This window comes from Cervus elaphus, chromosome 5, assembly GCF_910594005.1.
Source record: "Cervus elaphus chromosome 5, mCerEla1.1, whole genome shotgun sequence".
Lineage (NCBI taxonomy): Eukaryota > Metazoa > Chordata > Mammalia > Artiodactyla > Cervidae > Cervus > Cervus elaphus.
This window is the reverse complement of record NC_057819.1, coordinates 91414659-91434069: the sequence shown is the minus strand read 5'-3', so window position 1 is coordinate 91434069 and position 19411 is coordinate 91414659. Positions and strand designations below refer to the sequence as shown.

The 19411-nt window shown below is 36.0% G+C and overlaps 1 protein-coding gene across 4 annotated transcripts in view; it reads left to right on the top strand.

The window, feature by feature from the left end:
• NF1 (neurofibromin 1) overlaps positions 1–19411 on the top strand; it is a 240517-nt gene that overhangs the window by 205591 nt on the left and 15515 nt on the right. For 3 of the 4 annotated variants that reach the window (XM_043903121.1, XM_043903122.1, XM_043903119.1), the window contains 14 exons: positions 380–594; positions 781–842; positions 996–1110; positions 1846–1947; positions 4643–4783; positions 7465–7591; positions 9153–9284; positions 10770–10905; positions 12047–12204; positions 15398–15520; positions 15929–16059; positions 16218–16318; positions 17846–17988; positions 18355–18401. In XM_043903121.1, coding sequence (XP_043759056.1) covers positions 380–594; positions 781–842; positions 996–1110; positions 1846–1947; positions 4643–4783; positions 7465–7591; positions 9153–9284; positions 10770–10905; positions 12047–12204; positions 15398–15520; positions 15929–16059; positions 16218–16318; positions 17846–17988; positions 18355–18401 — 1733 coding nt within the window. The remainder of the gene's footprint in view (positions 1–379; positions 595–780; positions 843–995; positions 1111–1845; positions 1948–4642; positions 4784–7464; positions 7592–9152; positions 9285–10769; positions 10906–12046; positions 12205–15397; positions 15521–15928; positions 16060–16217; positions 16319–17845; positions 17989–18354; positions 18402–19411) is intronic. The other variant, XM_043903123.1, reaches the window with a different exon arrangement.

Sequence of the window (19411 nt, the reverse complement as noted above, 5' to 3'; positions counted from 1 at the left end):
CTGATGTGACTTAGCAGCAGCAGCAGCAATGACATAAAATACAATCGAAAAGAACAAGAATGAATTACTTTCATTCCATCTCAAGCCACAGCTGAGATGTTCTATGCACATTTTTCATGGAAACCTAGTAGTTATCACCTAAGCTTAAAGCTCAGCACTGGTTAACAATGTTGCTTTCCTAGTACGAATTTGTAGACAGGGAGTTAATTGATGAGCATGAAGCTAACATATCCAGAGGGTTGATTTAGGGAGCACTGTTAGGTAATTTGATATGATATTCAAATTTTATAAATTCATAATAAAATATGTGACACTTCAGAATTTTTTTTAAAAAAATTATATCTTTAAAGTCTTTACTTGTTCCTTTTCTTTTTTATAGAAGAGACCAAGCAAGTTTTGAGACTCAGCTTGACAGAGTTCTCATTACCCAAATTTTACCTGCTGTTTGGCATTAGCAAAGTCAAGTCAGCTGCTGTCATCGCCTTCCGCTCCAGTTACCGGGACAGATCATTCTCTCCTGGCTCCTATGAGAGGGAGACTTTTGCTTTGACATCCTTGGAAACAGTCACAGAGGCTTTGTTGGAGATCATGGAGGTATAGAAGGCAAAATGATAAGAAGCTAAACTCATTTTTAAAACTCCACTGGTACTGTATAGAAGAAATACTGTTTTATTCTGTTTTGTACTTAATGCTTAAATAAAAACATTCATACAGACTGTGTTTAGAATGTTTCTAGAAACACTTATATACATAAATATATTCAGAGTATCTTTTTTTTAGGCATGTATGAGAGATATTCCAACATGCAAGTGGCTGGACCAATGGACAGAACTAGCGCAAAGGTATGTCCCAAATTTAAGTTACAAAAGTATGTATACTGTTGAAAAGATAGATATTACTGCATAATTGATATTTTAAATAATTATTCTATGTATTTATATGTATATATATAAGCACAAAAGTTTTCATAAGCTCTTCGAATTTTTTAATTGCAGATTTGCATTCCAGTATAACCCATCCCTGCAACCGAGAGCTCTTGTTGTCTTTGGCTGTATTAGCAAACGAGTATCTCATGGACAGATAAAGCAGATTATCCGTATTCTCAGCAAGGTACTTCCCCCTCTCTTCCCAAATATTTGTGGTTCCCAAGTTGTAAAGTATATCTTGAATTTTTCTAAGGGACATTTAAATTTGAATTTAATAAAATATCTTATATGTTGTTTATTGAATCTTTAAAAATGGGTTTTGATTATTTATTATAATTCTTTGAAGTGAAGCCTCTCTAGAGAAGAATCTTAAAAAAATTAACTATTTCTTTTGGCAGAAGGTACTATTAATATTTTATTATAAGCATTTAACTAGATATTAACTAGATAATATTTCTAAGGTGGCTCAGTGGTAAAGAATCTACCTGCAATACAGGAGAGGGAGGTTTGATCCCTGGATGGAGAAGATTCCCCTGGAGAAGGAAATGGCAACTCACTCCAGTATTCTTATCTGGGAAATCCCATGGATTGAGGAGCCTAGTGGGCTACAGTCCATGGGGTTACAAAGAGTCAGACATGACTTAGCGACTAAACAACAACAAAGACTAGCCTTGTATAAAATTATGTAATTTGTAATTGCTATAACAATTCCTGACTTACTATGTTAGAATATACTATAGAAATACTTTTAAAAAAGATTCCAAGTGTGTTTACTAGCTACCAAGATCACCACAAGCATTGGAAATAATTCTCGCACTTATTAAATAAGGAATTGTTCCTGAAATAATTCTGAAATTCAGTTGAGGAGTAAATGTTTGTTTCAATGAAAGTAACATAAAGAATTCTGTTTCTCTAAAAGGCTCTTGAGAGTTGCTTAAAAGGACCTGATACTTACAACAGTCAAGTTCTGATAGAAGCTACAGTAATAGCACTAACCAAATTACAGCCACTTCTTAATAAGGTAATTACTGTGAAGAAAATGAGTGCATTTATTTTGGGTGTTAGTGTTAAATGTTATTTTCTTTCAAAGAGTTCAGAAAATAAGATGGATAGAGAAATTATAAAGAAAAAGCTATAGTTAAAGTAGAACGTCTTACCTTAAAATTCAGTTGTTTTATTTACATTAGAGGAAGAATGAGCATGGAGAGTATGTTCTTAAGTATTGGGTATTGTTTTATCAGTGCTTAAAGGAAAGATGGATATATATTCTTAGTTCTTTCATCAAGTTGAGCATCTGCTATGTGCCAAGTACTGTTTTAGGTGCTGAACAAAGCCAATAAAATTATCTGCTTTCATGGAACTTTTATTCTGGAACTAATGTGAAAGTTGAGGAGTGGCTAGATAATAAAGTAATTAAAATACACGGTGGGTTAGTTGGTGATCATTATTGTAGAGAAATGTAAAGCTGGGGTAAAGTTCACCTGGTAATCAGGAGTCTGGTGCTAAGTGAGGATAACGTTTAAAGGGAATAAGATAATAGCAGACCCTGTTTCAGGGTGGTCTGAGCTCATCTCAGCTTTGTGACCTCAGGCAGGTCATCTGTATAATATCCGGACATTATGTTTCCACATCAATAAATTGACTAAGTAATGGCATAGTGTTAGCTTCCAACTCTAAAGTTGTATTCTGTGAATTGAGTACAAAGATACGCCAGATTGAGAGAGATTACAGAGAAATAAAGACCTGGTATTGAGCTCTATGTTCTACAAACATTCTATGTTCTACAAACATTCTAAAATGGCCAAATTGGGGTTCTTTTGATATTCCAAAATTGATATTTTTGTGTGCACAGTTAAAAAAAGACACTGTGCAATCCTAACTGTAAGGTCAAACTGAATGGAATGTGTCTGGCCCAGATGCTTTTTGCCTTGCAGCTCTTCTGCCTCCTGCTTCTCACCTTTCCCCAGCAGAGGAGGATAAAAACAATCAGAAGTGATTATAGCTCCCTTAAGGTGAAACCTATTACAGGGAGAAATTAATCATCCTCGATGCTTACCTATACACCCTGGATCCGAACAGAACTTAGGGGTTTAGCCAAGGAATTTCCCAATCCCAGTCAGGATCCTCTGGGATTTGTTAAGGAATTTTAATTGACCATCTGGACCTACGAGCCCAGGTTTTAATCTGTATCAACTAATGCAGCTGTTAGTTTCTGAAAGCAAAACAAGGGAATGACTAGAGAAAGCAGGGTGAAAATACCCCTTAAAGGACTTTGAATCACATAGTGCAGAAGCTTGCACCAAATATAAGGAATTAGCTGAGAAATTACTCAAACCTACCTCAGAGCTTTCTCCAAAAACCATAAATGGACAAAGATTCAACAGTGCAAGCAAAGATTGGATGAATCAATCCAAACTATTATAGAAGATTGGGGGGAAAAAAGCTTTAAGCAATATGCTGGCTTGACATTTGAATCATTCTCTAACAACTAAAATGATCCTTTTGCTTAACTCCACCTTTAAAGAAGGCTTAGATGAAGATTTAGCTACTCTTGTCAAAAAGACAGTCTAGGTTGGTCTGAGTTACACACAAAACACTCTTGTTACACTGACTGGCCAACTTTTCAAAACCATTACAAAAAAAAGAAAAGGGGGTATCTATGAAAATTATGAACCTTTAATTGCACCACTTTATTACCCAATGCCAGTAGAAAATTGACCCCCAACCAATTTAATTCCCAAAACAGTGGAGAAAGCTTGACGGAAAAAAAAGTCTCTCTTTAGAATTCTTGTCCTGAGGGCAGTAACTCCTACTAGGAGAACCTGATTTTCGCTCCCTGTCCCTTGAGACCCAGAGCTCTCTGGATCACTTATCTAGACTGTCTCTTAATTGCTGAAACTGAGGGGTGGGGGAAGGAAAGAAGCCTTTTAAATTTTATTATTCCAACTTATTTACATTTTGTTTTATATTGTCATATCTGATTCATGACTAAGTTTAGAAAATGAAGGTATATCTCTCATTGTGTCTGTCTGGATATATATATGTATGTCTCAGTATGTTTCTTTGTCTTTGGATAATATTGCTGAGGTTAATTTGTAAAATGAGCTCTAACCTAACCAGCCTAAAGAAAAACAAGCACTTGCAAATCGAGCAGTTCTAAATACAAGAGAAATTAACCTAAGTGGATTTCAGGTTCACGTGAATTAAGAAATATTCAGTATTAAGTACCTGGTATTAAAATTTGTTGATCTAATTAATGTAGACATGCTTAAAATATTAAGCATAATATTTTCATTATGCCTAGGTTTAATATGTTAAATAAAATCTTGTTATATCTGTTACAAATTTGTAAGCAAGCAAAGTAACTCAACTGAAGAAACTTCTAAGGAAAGCAAGTGTAAATGAGATAGGAACTTCTAGATAAACTCTATTAAGGGGCTACCCCAATGGCTCAGCTGTAAAGAGGCGCCTGCCAGTGCAGGAGATGCAGGTTCGATCCCTGGGTCGGGAAAGTTCCCTGGAGTAGAAAATGGCAGCCCACTCCAGTATTCTTGCCTGGAAAATCTCATGGACAGAGGAGCCTGGTGGGCTACAGTCCATGGGGTCACAGAGAGTCAGACACGACTGAGCTCACACATGATTTCTTGTATACTGCAGTGTGTTTTGATGGGACGGTGGTGTATCTTACTAACCTGGAGTGCGTCTCCCCTGCCTAGGACTCCCCTCTGCACAAAGCCCTCTTCTGGGTTGCTGTGGCAGTGCTGCAGCTTGACGAGGTCAACTTGTACTCAGCAGGCACTGCACTTCTGGAACAAAACCTGCACACCTTAGACAGTCTCCGAATATTCAACGACAAGGTAAACAAGCTTTCGGTTGGTATTTCTAAGTTATGCATGTTAGAGCGTCTCCTTTTTTTTGTTGTTGTCTTTTAAAATTAGAAGAGATCCATCTTTAAATATGAATTTCTCTGCAACTGGTGGTGAATATAATTCCTTACTAGCTCATAAAAATGGTTTAAACTTTGCATACTTTTTTATATAAAAATAGCAAAACACAGTACTTGCCCAATATTGGTAAACAGAAAAAGGATAAAAATATTGAGTAATAATAATAGCTACCTTGCTAGGCTCTATGCTGTCTTATGCACTGTACATTCGTTAATTGTAATTTCATAACCTAAGGGTAAAGGTTAGCATTCCCCACCCCTACTTCACTTCATGAAGAAATAATCTAAAAATAAGCTTACTTTTATTGAATCATGGTACTTAATGAGAAATAGGTATAATTAGAAGCAGATAAGGAGTTTGGAGGAGTCTAAAGGAAACTTTTGGACACTTGATTATGCTAGTCTTTTGTTTGCTTAATTCCACTTTAAAACATATTAATACCATCACCACCCCTCTTAACACCTATTAGTCTTGATTGAGATTGGATTTTGGTTTACAGAGTATAGTAAAAGAAATACAATAGTAAGAAATTATATTCGTTTTGTCTTTGGAGAAAAAAAAGAAGAGTCTAGGAGAAAAGAGAGGAATTTTAAGATAAATATGTGTATATAATAAGAGATTTGCTTAAAGCAAAATTAACAGAGCTTGTGAGAAGAAAGAAACAGACCAGAGCATGGTTTTATGTGTGGAGATGCCTGGTCTAAACATCGTTTGTTTTGTCTTCCAAACAGTAGTGTAGTGTAGACCCAGAACAGCTGGGGCTCTGGGAAATATGGAAACAGAATTTTAGATGTAGAAGTTATCTTGAAGTTTTATCATCCATTTTATAGGACAGAAAAGAACAAAGAAGTCAGATAACTTGTTCCTGTTTGTACATCTGACTTGGAACTAGAACCTCTCTTTCCTAATCCCATTGCCCTTTTCTGGAGTGGTCTTGGGACAGCAGTGGTCAGAGAGATGGCTAGCTATTGGCCTTTTGTGTGAATATAGGATATTTGTAAGTGAAGTGTTTCTCTAGGAATATCTGCCTTGGCATTTTCATTGGCAAAATAGACCATTAGCAGAAGTTAATATTGACTCCAGTGTCTCTGGATACTAGGAATCAGTTAATAAAGCTTGTTAAAAGTTACCAGAATGAAAGATGAATAAGGTCTGAGGATCTATTATTTAACCTAATGACTATAGTTGATAACATAATTGTTGTATTATAAATTGAAATTTGCTAAGAGAGGAGAACTTAAATGTTCTCCCCCAAAAAGGGGGATGGGATATAAATATGTGAAGTGATAGTTTATTGACTTAATGGGAGAAATGTATATGTGAAAGGATATAGATATACATTCATTATTCAAATCATCACATTGTACACTTTAAATACCTTCCAATTTTGTCAGTTATACCTCAGTAAAGCTGAAAATATATATATACATTGAACTTATAGTAAGTTAATACTTTAATATTATGTAATATTCTGCAACTTGCTTTTTTTTAACAATATGAACATCTCTGTAAAGCATATATATATATACACACACACACACAATTTCATGTGTGTGTGTGTGTATAATTCTTCCTCATGACTGCAGAGTATTTTACAGAATGCATGAGCCACAGCTTATTTAACCATTTGCCCATTAATGAACATTTGATTTGTCTGTTATCTTTTTTTATTATAGAAAATGTTACTCTAAACATCTCTCTACATTTATTTTATAGTCTAATGTTTTTCTTTCTTTGAGGTAGAAACCTAGACAGACCTGAACATGACCCTAAGTACTTTCAGTTTTTGCTTTAAAATAAAATCTCTGTGTATAAGAGAATCACAGGGCTTCTTTTTTTCAAAATGCAAATTCCTGGGCCTTACCACTTCCCATGATTCTGAGATTGAACCCAGTACTTTCCACCCTTGAACAAGCATCATCAGTGACTTTAAGGCAGGTATTCCTAAAACCACACTTTAGGAAATACTGTTAAATACCTTAATTTAGAGGTCAGGTTACCTAGCATTTTTGAGTTTCAGTTCTTTGTTTTACCACACTAGAACGTCAAATTTGCCAGGGCTAGTAGTTTTTGTCTGTCTGTTTGGTTCACTGACATATCAGTCAGTTGATCAGTCTGTAAAATGGACCTGACATCTGTTAACGCAGAATTGCTTTAAGGTTTCAGTACAGTAGTGTATCTCACCCTGTTCTCTACAGCAGGCCCTCAGTAAACGTGAGTCCTCTTCATTCTCTTGAGTATCCAGTCATAGTACCCAAAGTGCCAGCTACGATTCAACGCATGGTCTTATTTAAAATAACAGTATAGGTTTTTAAAAGTCACCAGGATGTAAATTGACAGTCACTTATTTTACATTATAAATCAAAGCTGTTGTATCTTCCATCACCTTATTCCCTACATGCTTGACTGTCTTGCACTAATTTATTTGTAATACCTTAAATGTTCTATGGTATTTTGTAGTCATCTGAAAATAATTTTTCTCAACCTAAAAGGATTATTTACTTTGCCATAGCTGTTGAATGCAAACAAAATCCAATTTAGTGATCCTTCTGTGTGAACCCCATCAACTGTCTCATGATTATTTTTAATAGAGTCCAGAGGAAGTGTTCATGGCAATCCGGAACCCTCTGGAATGGCACTGCAAACAAATGGATCATTTTGTTGGACTTAATTTCAACTCTAACTTTAACTTCGCACTGGTTGGACACCTCTTAAAAGGTAGAGGCCTTGTGTCAAAATATTTTTATGAGATAGTATCAAGAAGCCAGAAGTAACTAAAATAACTGAGTGCTTGATATAATTTGGCTCATATGTCTTACTTTAAATGCAAACTATTTGTCTTAGTGAGTTATGTTTTGTTTAGTATGTATTTTAATAGAGCCTAACTTCTGAATCAAATACCAAATTTCCTTTAGAAAGCAAAGGAGTTGATTGTTACACAATTTCTAAGTACTAAACCTTCTAATAGCTGTTTTATTAGTTAATGATACTTAAGTATCTTTTTGGTTATCAAAATAAGACAGATTACAGATTAATAAATGTTATTTGAGTAACTCATGTTAGAAATTTGAGATTTGACCAGAGATTGTCTTAACTTGTTACTAATTTACTATTGTTCATTACTGTTATTACATACCATAGGACCTCGCCCTCTGGTCCCCATTCTCCCACCTCCACATTTCTATATTACTTAGAGCAGTGATCTCCAGTTATTCCTCAGAGTGAGCTCATTCACTCGCTCACCTGACTTTACTCCCTACTTCTGACTTCATTGAATGTTAGCTTCGGTTTATTAATCTGGTACAGCCATGGTCCAAAACTGCAGTTAACAGAAATGGCATATAGGGTGAGTCAGAAGCAAAAGCAGTGTAAAGTATGGCCTGGAATAAGGAGCTAGCATGAATTGCTGGTTTTAGATTTGGCCAAAATTAGAGACTCAAGCTAGAACTTGAATCTGCAGTGTTGTATCAATTTAAATGATGGTTAGGCTTGAGGGATCATAGAGGTTCCCCCAGGTTTTTAACCAGGTACATACACACACACACACACACACTGGTGTGAATGTATGCATTTTATTTCACCACCTTATGAAATCTTTGCAAAAAAATATTGACAGTTTTAATCTCTAAAGTGAATAGGGATTGCTTAAAAGATAGTACACTAACTACAAGATACCAAGAGATGAATTGCAACTAGGCTGATAAAGTACTTGCTTATTCTGTATTTCTAAAGGAATATGAAATATTTCCAGTGTACAAATTCCCTATTTTAAATGGAGTTGCATTAGTGATTAAAAGCTGTCCAAAGATCAAACTTACCCTACTCAACCCATTTCTTTGACCTTTGAGAGCATATAGTCCCAATATCATAAGGCTTCTTCCTTTAACTAGAAAAAAAATTAAGTGATAAAACCCTGTTTTCAAAGCATATCTTAAGACAAACTACAATATTAGGTTTTTTAAAAAATCCTTGTGCTGTTGTAGGGAATAGAAGATCTGAAACACTTATTATCTTTCCTAATTTTCCTCTCCCTGAGGTGCCTTCGTGTTCTAGGGAGCATTATTCTGTTCTGCACATTTTTGGTGCTTAATTCTATATGTAGTTAATTAACTGTTCACATATGTGTATATTTTACCTTCCCCAATGGCTGGTCTCAGAAGGCAGGAGTTACCCCTTATATACTTCTCTTCTTTGCAGAGTTGCTAGTCACAGAGTAAGAATTCAACAAATGCTTACTGAAAGAAATAATTAACTTCTTGTTTGTTTTTATTTTTTCTAGGATACAGGCATCCTTCACCTGCCATTGTCGCAAGAACAGTCAGAATTTTGCATACACTACTAACTCTGGTTAATAAACATAGAAATTGTGACAAGTTTGAGGTGAATACACAGAGCGTGGCTTACTTGGCAGGTAAAAACACAAAATAGACAAAATTAATCTTACAGGTGGCGCTAGTGGTAAAGAACCTGCCTGCCAATGCAGGAGATGTAAGAGACAGGGGTTTGGTCCCTGGAGGAGGGCATAGCAACCCACTCCGATATTCTTGTCTGGGAAATCCCATGGACAGAGGAGCCTGGTGAGCTATAGTCCATAGGGTCACAAAGAGTAGGACATGACTGAAGTGACTCGGCATGCACATATATATCTAAGGACCACAAAAAAGGTACAGACACCTATGGGTCCTTCTACTGATTGCTTAGCAGAGTAAAGAGTTCACAGCTAAGTCCCGTGGTATTGGTTAAAATTTGGAAAGTTTGCCAAAACATTTTTCCTCATAAAAGAATTTGCATTAGTATATGAAATGGGTTCTCTTGTCATCTTTGGTTCACGACACTACATAACTCCCTGTTGTCTGTCATAAAATCTAAATGCCTGAGCCTAGCATCTTGAAGGAGAAGGAAATGGCAACCCACTCCAATATTCTTGCCTAAAGAATCCCGTGGACAGAGGAGCCTGGTGGGCTTCTGTCCATAGGGTCGCACAGAGTCGGACACGACTGAAGCGACTTAGCAGCAGCAGCAGCATCTTGAGCCCTGAAGCAGCCCTCCTGATCTGTCCTCTTTCTCTAAATGTCACAGGCTCATTTTTTATTTCCTTTCGAAATGGATGGGCTATTTTAAGCTAGTCTACTTGCCACCCACTAGAAGTGCCTTTATGTCTCTTTAATATTCATTCCTGATGCCATCTGTTTTGCCTAGATTGTCTGCCCCTCCCCTCCTTCCATTATACTGTCCTCGCTTGCTATTGCCCAGTTTGTGTTTCTCCTTTCAGCAACACTTAGCACTTATATGTAACACAATTGTTGAACATAGTCTTTTTTTTCATTTGGAGTCTGATGATTTATAGTGTTGTATTCGTTTCTGCTGTTCCGCATAGTGAATCACATACATGTACATATATTCACTCTTCTTAAGATTCTTTTCCCATAGAGGTCATTACAGGGCATTGAGTATAAACATAGTCATTTGATGGAAAGTGCTGATTCCCAGTTTAGCAGACTTCACTTTGTAGCAACTTTTTTGAGTCATTTGACCTTGAGCAAATCATTTAACATTTCAAAGTATTTTTCTTTACCTAAGAAATGGACATTATAGTCCTGGCCTGCTGACCTTTTATGTTTGTTGATGTCAAATAGACATTAAAGCGCTGGACTATATAGGCACTGTTTAAATCTGTTTAATGTTTACATGCAGCCTTCCAAAACAGATGGTAAACCCTTAAAGATAAACAAATCTGTCCTAAGGGTTTATACCCTTAAACTTCAACTCTCCAAGACTCTCTACATGCATGTTTAACAGCTGTTATTCTCTTTAGGAGCTTGTAAGAAGTATATCCTATTTTAAATCATATTTGTGATTTATTAAATTGTTAAATCTTCCTTCTTGTTTTTTTTAGCTCTACTTACAGTGTCTGAGGAAGTTCGAAGTCGCTGTAGCCTAAAACATAGAAAGTCTCTGCTTCTTACTGATATTTCAATGGAAAATGTTCCTATGGATACATATCCCATTCATCATGGTGACCCTAGCTATAGGTAAGTGGGCTTCTCCTCCCATAATTACATAATTTCATCAGGTTTTGATTTTCTGTACCAATGGAGTCAAGCAGCAGAGTAATCCAGAAGGTAATATAGAAGAGAAACTAAAGATAATCAAGGAAGAATATAAATCAAAACTCATTTTATAAATGTACGATATTTTATGTGGGTTAGTAGTGAGAAAGTTCTTCTTACCTATTTGTGCTAATTAGTTAACATTACTTTGTCTCTTTTTAAGCACAAGTCAGTTGAATGATGAAGAGATGATCTTGAAAGTATCAGACTGTAGGAGAAGGCCTAGGAAAACCTAAGGTGAAATATAAGCAACATTACAAGCTTAATGATAGAAAACTGAGGTATACAGATTTGTAAAAAGATATACATGCCAACATATTTATGTATTTACTCATATCACACTAAAGTTACTAAAAATTTTTCTATAGTGCAGATTTAGTTAAGATAATCAAATTATATTTGCTGTCATGTGTGGCTTTGGGTAGCATGTTTTTCACTAAAACATAGAGAAATTCCATAAAATTGGCATCATTTGGAGTTTTTTTATATTTTCAGTTAATGGTACCTTTAAGTGTTAGGTACAGTGTTGAACATAGGAAAATAATCATGTCTTTGTAGAGCTTGTATCATTAAATTTATCAACATCCCACTTTTTAATAAAAAGCTCTTGGCATTTTCCAACAGGTGTTAACAATGTATGCAGAAGCTTTCCAGGCATACTTGGTTTTCAGTAGTCTTACTCTTTAGTCATTCCTGTGATTATATTTATTTGAGATAATGCTCTTTTTGTCATGGAAAGTAAAAAGTGAATTTGCCTGTGTTCCCCTTGGTTTTTAAACCAGTGGTACAATTGCCTATTTAGACTTGATTTTCTTTTATTAAAAAATGAATGCAGTACAGTTAAGTTGAGCATTTGTTGAGTACCTGCTATGTATGTCATGGCAAGAAAGTGGATACCTCCTGGAGATAAATTAAGAGTTTGTTCTCCAAAGTGCTTTAAAGTACAGTTTTAAAATTAATTAATCACTGCCATTGGGAAATAGAACAGTCAATTAGAAGGGCCAAGAATGCTTGTTTTTGTCATCATGTTTATTGATTCTTCTCAATTGTTTTAATCTCTCAGGACACTAAAGGAGCATCAGCCGTGGTCCTCTCCCAAAGCTTCTGAAGGGTACCTTGCAGCCAGCTATCCACCTGCAGGCCAGACCAGTCCCCGAGCCAGGAAATCTATGAGCTTGGACATGGGTCAGCCTTCTCAGGCCAACACGAAGAAATTGCTTGGTTAGTTTATCTAAATTATGTAGAAATTTTTAGAGTTGTTTTTAAAAATGGTCAGATACTTTCACTCTTGAAAAATTATTTGAAGCTCTTAAAGATTATCAAAATTTTCTGTTTTTGATGCAGCAAAGTTTTGATGCCAATGATAAGAGAGTTTGATAGATCAGTTAAGCCCTATCAGTTAAGACAGAAGAATGAGAATGAGATCTCGAAACAGTTTGGGGGGGATTCTTAGACTAAATATTGTGGCTGTACTTGTTTTATTCTGCCTTGGCCAGGCAGCAGGTGAATGAGAGTAGGAGAGACATTAGGTACTCACAGAAAAGGAAGAGTCTCACAGCATTCAGATGCAGGGCCTTTAACAATATATTTTCCAAAATTATCATCTGTGGGCAGAATATATCAATATGCTATGAAATGTAATAATACTATTTGCCATCTTTTCTTAAAAAAACAAAAAGGTAAGAGTTTTTGATTATTGTATTTTTTTATTACTCTAAGAACATAGAATTCTTGAAAATTAAAACTGCTCTTTTATATCAACATTTGCCCATGAGAAATACACCTAAAATGCTGTGAGACCCTTTCCCTTTTCAAAAGCTGAAGTAAATAGTGAAAGAACCCACTGATCCCGCCTCACCACATGTTGAATACAAAGGTGCTCTTATACAGCTTTGGCGAAGGAAGTATAAAATAAGTAACCTGCCAATAAACCATGAGAGAAATTGAAACCATGAATGTTAATCACTATGACTAGTCACATAGGACTGTTATCTTTTGTTTGAGTTTCTTTCTGTTTATACTTTGCCATAAATAATGTTCTAGGAGTTTTCTGGTTACTTAATGTTTTGTGATTCTCAATTTTCATGCCAAGGATGTTGTAAATGAAGAACTAACTTCAGAGAAAATGCAGTATTGAATTCATTCGACCTATGTGCTAGATGAAAAAGTTACATAGTCTTTGCCCTTGGGGAAGCTCATAGTTTGATGGCTAAGACAGTATCATACAAGTGCAACAGCATCCCTGGGTGCCATTAAATACATCTTGATGAGGGAAAACTGAGGATTGGGGGAAATTAGGAAAAGCTACAGAGGGGAGGTAACATTTAAACTGGGTCTTGAAGATTTGATACCTGTTTGCCAGGTAGACACAGGATAAGGAAGGCACGCATCAGGAGAGGTGGGAATAGCATGAATAAGGCAAAGTCAGGAGAAGCAATGGGACAGGAAATGAGGCTCGAGAAGGCTTGGAACTAGTCTGTAGGAGACTTTGTGCCATGTTAAGAAATTTAGCCTTTTCATGTATCCAGCAGGGATCTTTAAATAGGGAAGGGACATTATGAAATTTTATTTTTAGGAAAGGTTTTTGGCTACAGTATGGAGAAAGGGAAATTTTTTGGCAAGGGAATCATTTAAGAGATTGTTACAGCAGTCCAAGCAAAAAATGGCATAGGCCTACACTAAGGCAAGAGCAATGGAAGAATGGAGAAAAGGGATCAGTTTTGGGATTTCTGTTCAGTTCAGTCCGACTCTTTGTGACCCCACGGACTGCAGTACACAGACCTCCCTGTCCATCACCAACTCCCGGAATTTACTAGGACCTGACTATATGGGCCAGGTAGGGCAGGAGAAGGCCGAGAAAGATGTCAAAAGTTTCTGGCTTCAAAAACTGTCTGGGTAGTGACTCCATTCACAGAGATTGGGACTAATAGATTTATAGCACAAAGTAATTCAGGTTGGTTGATAATTTATGTGGACTTCCCTGGTGGCTTAGAAGGTAAAGAGTCCCCCCACAATGCCAGAGACCCAGGTTCAAACCCTGGGTTGGAAAGATCCCCCTGGAGAAGGGAATGGCTACCCATTCCAGTTTGGGATACCTTCAGAATTCTCGGAATGTGTATCTAAGAGATAAATGAAAACATACATCTGGAGATCAGGAAGAGAGAAGTGGACAGGTGGCACATTTAGAATTAATTAGCTCATTAGAGAGCTGAAGCTATAGAAGTGAAAGGAGATCTCCAAGGAAAAATGCAGAGTGTAAAGTAAAAAGGAAGAATGAAATTTGATATTTTGACTGATCACTGACTGAATGTCTAGCCTTGTGACTTCAAGCTAATCTCTTAAGTGATGGCTTCCTCAGTTTATAGGTAGAGAAAATGAAGAAGTTAGACTAGATCCTTTGGGCTGTTAAGTTATTTGACCTTGATTTTTATGACTGTTGTGAATTAGTATTGAAACTTGAGGTTAATAGAAGATTAAATTTCTCAAGTGTTCAATTGTCCAGATGTGATTATAGTGGCTTCAGTTCTGGGTTTTAAAAAGTAATACTGTCACAGGTATTCCAGATTTATTCTTAGAGCTGCACCAAGAAAAATAAGAGAATTTCTTATAATACAAAGAACAGAAATATGTAAGTTCCAAATAACCCAATTTCAATACTTTTACTTTAAGAGAAAGTTTTTCAACAGTGATAGAGAACACCATTATAGAAACTCAAAGCCAAGTGAATGGTTCTCCTTGCTATTTTTGAAACATTTCCCAGTGTATCAATTATTTAGTACTTTCAGGCATACAGATCCTTTTTTCAGAGCTTGAAGAACTAAAATCAAAGTTTGATTTTGCCTTCATTTGGAAATTCTTCATATGTTAATGACTCATTTTTGGCACCAGCTGCTGCTGCTGCTAAGTCACTTTAGTCATGTCCAACCCTGTGCGACCCCATTGACAGCAGCCCACCAGGCTCCGCCATCCCTGGGATTCTCCAGGCAGGAGCACTGGAGTGGGTTGCCATTGCCTTCGCCATTTGGCAGCAGCAGAATGCCTTAAATTGAAAAAAGATGGTTCAGACATAATTGCTCTTTGCTATTAAATAGCGCCTATCTCTGTACTTATTATTAAATATTATGCTTGCTGGTGGAGTTTGGTTTACCTCCAGTGTAGTGAATGTAATCTCAGTTTGATTTGGACCAATAAGGCACATCCAGTCCTGAAACAGAACAGCTGTTTAGCCAAAATTCCTTAAGAAGATGAAGAAATATGGAGAAGAGAGGAACTCTGCCCCAGGGATGTTTGAGCTTTCTTTGGGTCCTAAGTGAAAACGCAAACACTTTATGCCCAAACATTTTCTTTTTAGTATATTCCTATTCACAGACACTGTGGTTAATAAACTTCCATATTCTGTAACTTTTGTTTATAGGAACAAGGAAAAGTTTTGATCACTTGATATCAGACACAAAGGCTCCTAAAAGGCAAGAAATGGAATCAGGGATCACAACACCCCCCAAAATGAGGAGAGTAGCAGAAACTGATTATGAAATGGGTGAGAAACAAAGTTAATAATTAATCTAGATCATTGAAAGTAAGGAGGGAGAATACATTAAAAGCCATATTTGCTTTCTAGCCATTTCTTAGTGTCATTAGGATGAACTATAGAAACATTTGCTCTTTCTCAGAAGATAAGCTGTACAGTCCTTAAAATGCCAAAATCCTGAAATATGTGTGGAAAGCAATCATACATAGGATTGTAAACAGCATCGTAAACAGCTAGCCGGAACTTTCATATATAGATGAATAGTAATTTTGTATGATTTTTATGTTGATAATTTAAGTGTCTATTAAAAAACTATTGAATTATAGAAGTGACATTAAAATATAGCAGGTGAAGTAGTATCTGGTGTGTTGTATTTGATTAATACAGTTGATAGTGTTAATCCATATCTTACCACAGAAACCCAAAGGATTTCCTCATCACAGCAGCACCCACATTTACGCAAAGTTTCAGTGTCTGAATCAAATGTTCTTTTAGATGAAGAAGTACTTACTGATCCGAAGATCCAAGCACTTCTTCTTACTGTTCTGGTAATATTTTTTGCTTTTTATGTTTTTTTTCCTCCAGTCTACTCTTATAAGGCCCTTAAATATTAAAAACATGAAAGGAAGTCTATATTCAGCTTCTCACCAAAACAGATAAAAATTCAGCCACAAAATAAAATGTTTTTTGTTTACTTTGTTTGCAGGCTACACTGGTGAAATACACCACAGATGAGTTTGATCAACGAATTCTTTATGAATATTTAGCAGAGGCCAGTGTTGTTTTCCCCAAAGTTTTTCCTGTTGTGTAAGTATCTCCACCTGCATTTAACTTTTGTATCTGTCTTGAAGTCAAATGTTTTATAAAAGCTTAGGAAAAGTGTCACCCAGTAGTGTTCACTGATTGTGGAGAGGGAAACATGGATAGTGATTTTAGCTTAGAGACAGTGGGTTTAATGAGACCTAAGATTTGTTTTGGCCTGTCACTCAGGGTGAACATTTTTTTATCTTGTTGTTTCCATACATTGTTCATTGTGATGAGCATCATTTCCTCACTTAGGAGGAAACTGTTAGATTGCTATTAATGTATTTAAATTAGCATACCTGTTATGGTTTCTTTCTCAGTAGAGGTTTTCTTTTTAATCCACAGTTGAATGAAAGCAAAACTGACCTCTTATTTGGGAGATGAATTTTATTCTCTCTTAAGGGATGAAATCATATTAGCTTCAAAGTGTTCAAATCTAAATAACCCAAAGAAATTTGGGATCCCCTGGAGAAAGAAATGGCAACCCATTCCAGTGTTCTTGCCTGGAGAACCCCATGGACAGAGGAGCCTGGTGGGCTACAGTCCATGGGGTCACAGGAGTCGGACATGACTTAGCAACTAAACCACCACCACCATTCCTAATGTAGGCCTTCTGTGTAGTGTCATTATTTCCTTGTTTTCGTTTTTTATTTATTTTTATTTATTTATTTGGCTGTGTCTGGTCTTAGTGGCAGCACACAGAATCTTTTAGTTGCAGAATGTGGGATCCAGTTCCCTGCTGTGTGCACGTACGTGTTCAGTCGTGTCCGACTCTTCTGCCACCCCATGGACTGTAACCCACCAGGCTCCTCTGTCCATGGAATTTTCTAGGCAAGTGGAGTGGATTGCCATTTCCCTCTCCAGGAGATCTTCCCCACCCAGGGATCAAACCGTGTCTCTTGAATCTCCTGCATTAACAGGCAGATTCTTTACCACTGAGCCACCTGGGAAGCCTTTTCTTTTTGTTTAATCTTATTCATAAATTTCAGAGTTTTATGTACTTGGCCCTTGGTTATTTTTATTAATGGAGTGTAACTGGGTTAGAAATAGTCAGTTTCCTCGTAAGTTTGAATTGGATCATATATTCCACTCCCTCCAAGCTAATTTTGTGTTCCTTATTTGATCTGATTCAGCATTTATTAACACTGACTAATAGTAAATTTAGTTTTAACTCCTGGGTACATATCAGTAATCAACAGGAAGAGATGGTCCTAAAGCATGCTGAGTGGCTTATAGTAGCCAGCCTTGTCTTGAGCAGACAGTCAGCATGTATAGTTAAGCATAGTTATGTGACTTTACTAGTTGGTTGCTTTTACCATATTTTTTCTGATGACTATAAACTCAGAACAACAAAAAAAACCAGAAAAGTAAAAACCTTTATATTAGAAAATTTGGAAAAGCACCAGGAAGTAAAAAAGCACTCACCACCCTTTATTTTTATCACATTGTTCTAGGAAAGAACATATGTTTTCCAGTGTATATTTTCATTTAATTTATCTTTAAAATGTTCCTCTGTTGACTTTTTTTTAGGCACAATTTGTTGGACTCTAAGATCAACACCCTGTTGTCATTGTGCCAAGATCCAAATTTGTTAAATCCGATCCATGGAATTGTGCAAAGTGTGGTGTACCATGAAGAATCCCCACCACAATACCAAACATCTTACCTGCAAAGTAAATAAATGTATCGGGAGGAGGCTTGTTGATGAACTTGACACAGGCGTGCTGCTAAAGAATACACTAGCTGAAGAACTTCTCATGAGGAATAGGCTTGTTCATCTCTCTCTAGTGTGCCATTTTCTTACTGTCTTAATGTTGTGTTCAGTATGATAACTGGTTGGCAGATTTTTAACTAAAGTTATGTTTTTATACTGAGTGTACTTTCAGTGAGTTTTAGTCTACTTTGATACTCATCCTCAAAAAAATGATTTTACTGTACATGTAGGTTTTATATATCATCAGCTATATAAATTATTTAATTTCTATTAAGATTAAAAGAGTATCTTGCTTGTTGTAAGAGTAGCATTTGATTTGTTGCAGGTTTTGGTTTTAATGGCTTATGGAGGTTTGCGGGACCCTTTTCAAAGGTAAGAAAATATATTTTTCTCTACTGACAAAATGAAAATTTTACTTATATAAGTATGCCTGTTTTAAGAACACACAATGTGCTGAAAACCAGAATGATTCATACAAACATATACGTTATTTTTATTAAAAGTTTTCTACCTCAAGATTCTTTCCAAGAGGCAATACCTTTAATATGTTTATATACTAGCTTTTACCAAAAAAAAAAAAAAAAATCAACTAAATTTATGCTTGACTTTTCAGAAAGGTATAATAAACCTCTGTAAACTTTTCTGCCCTCAGTCCCTCATGTAATTGATGACCTTAAGGCACACACTTAGGTATCTTATGATTAGGAAAGAGCATAACATATGGCCGAAGTCTACCTCATGACCTGAAATTAATACAATGTTATATGTCGATTAAACCTGTTTTTAAAATTACATAATGAAAAAAATTTACCTTGTGAAAACATTTTTTTCCTCTCAAGCTGTTGCATTAGATTCACTCTTCCCTGAAAATATCCTCATGTGGTCCATTCAGTTTGTTCTTTGATTGGCATTTGTTGATATAGTGTGACATAAATAATGTTTTTAATGATTCTGTCTGTATATGCTCTCTTTCCAAATTGATTGAGGTTCCTTGAAGGCAGGACTTCTATTTCTTCCCCTAGTGCAGTGTTCTAGAGATAGGGGTGCTGAATCAATGTAAATAGTGTAAACTTTGTTTTAAAAATTGAGTGTTTAGTTTTATTTTATTTTATTATTACTGAATACCTCTTGATATGCAAAGGCTTTCATTTACAAAATGGGCCTGAAGTCACAGAAATAAGTGTGTCATGCAGCAACTTTTGTGGTTTGATGGCCAGTAACCCTCCATTCTCTTTAGAGTGTTTATTAGTTAGTTGAATCTCTAAATGACAGCTGGAATGATGCTCTGCTCATTCTCCCTGTTTTGGAAAATAGTGTAGACATCATTCCTGATAATTGGATTGTCTCAGGATTAATTCAGTCTTTGTCTACGCATGGCCTCC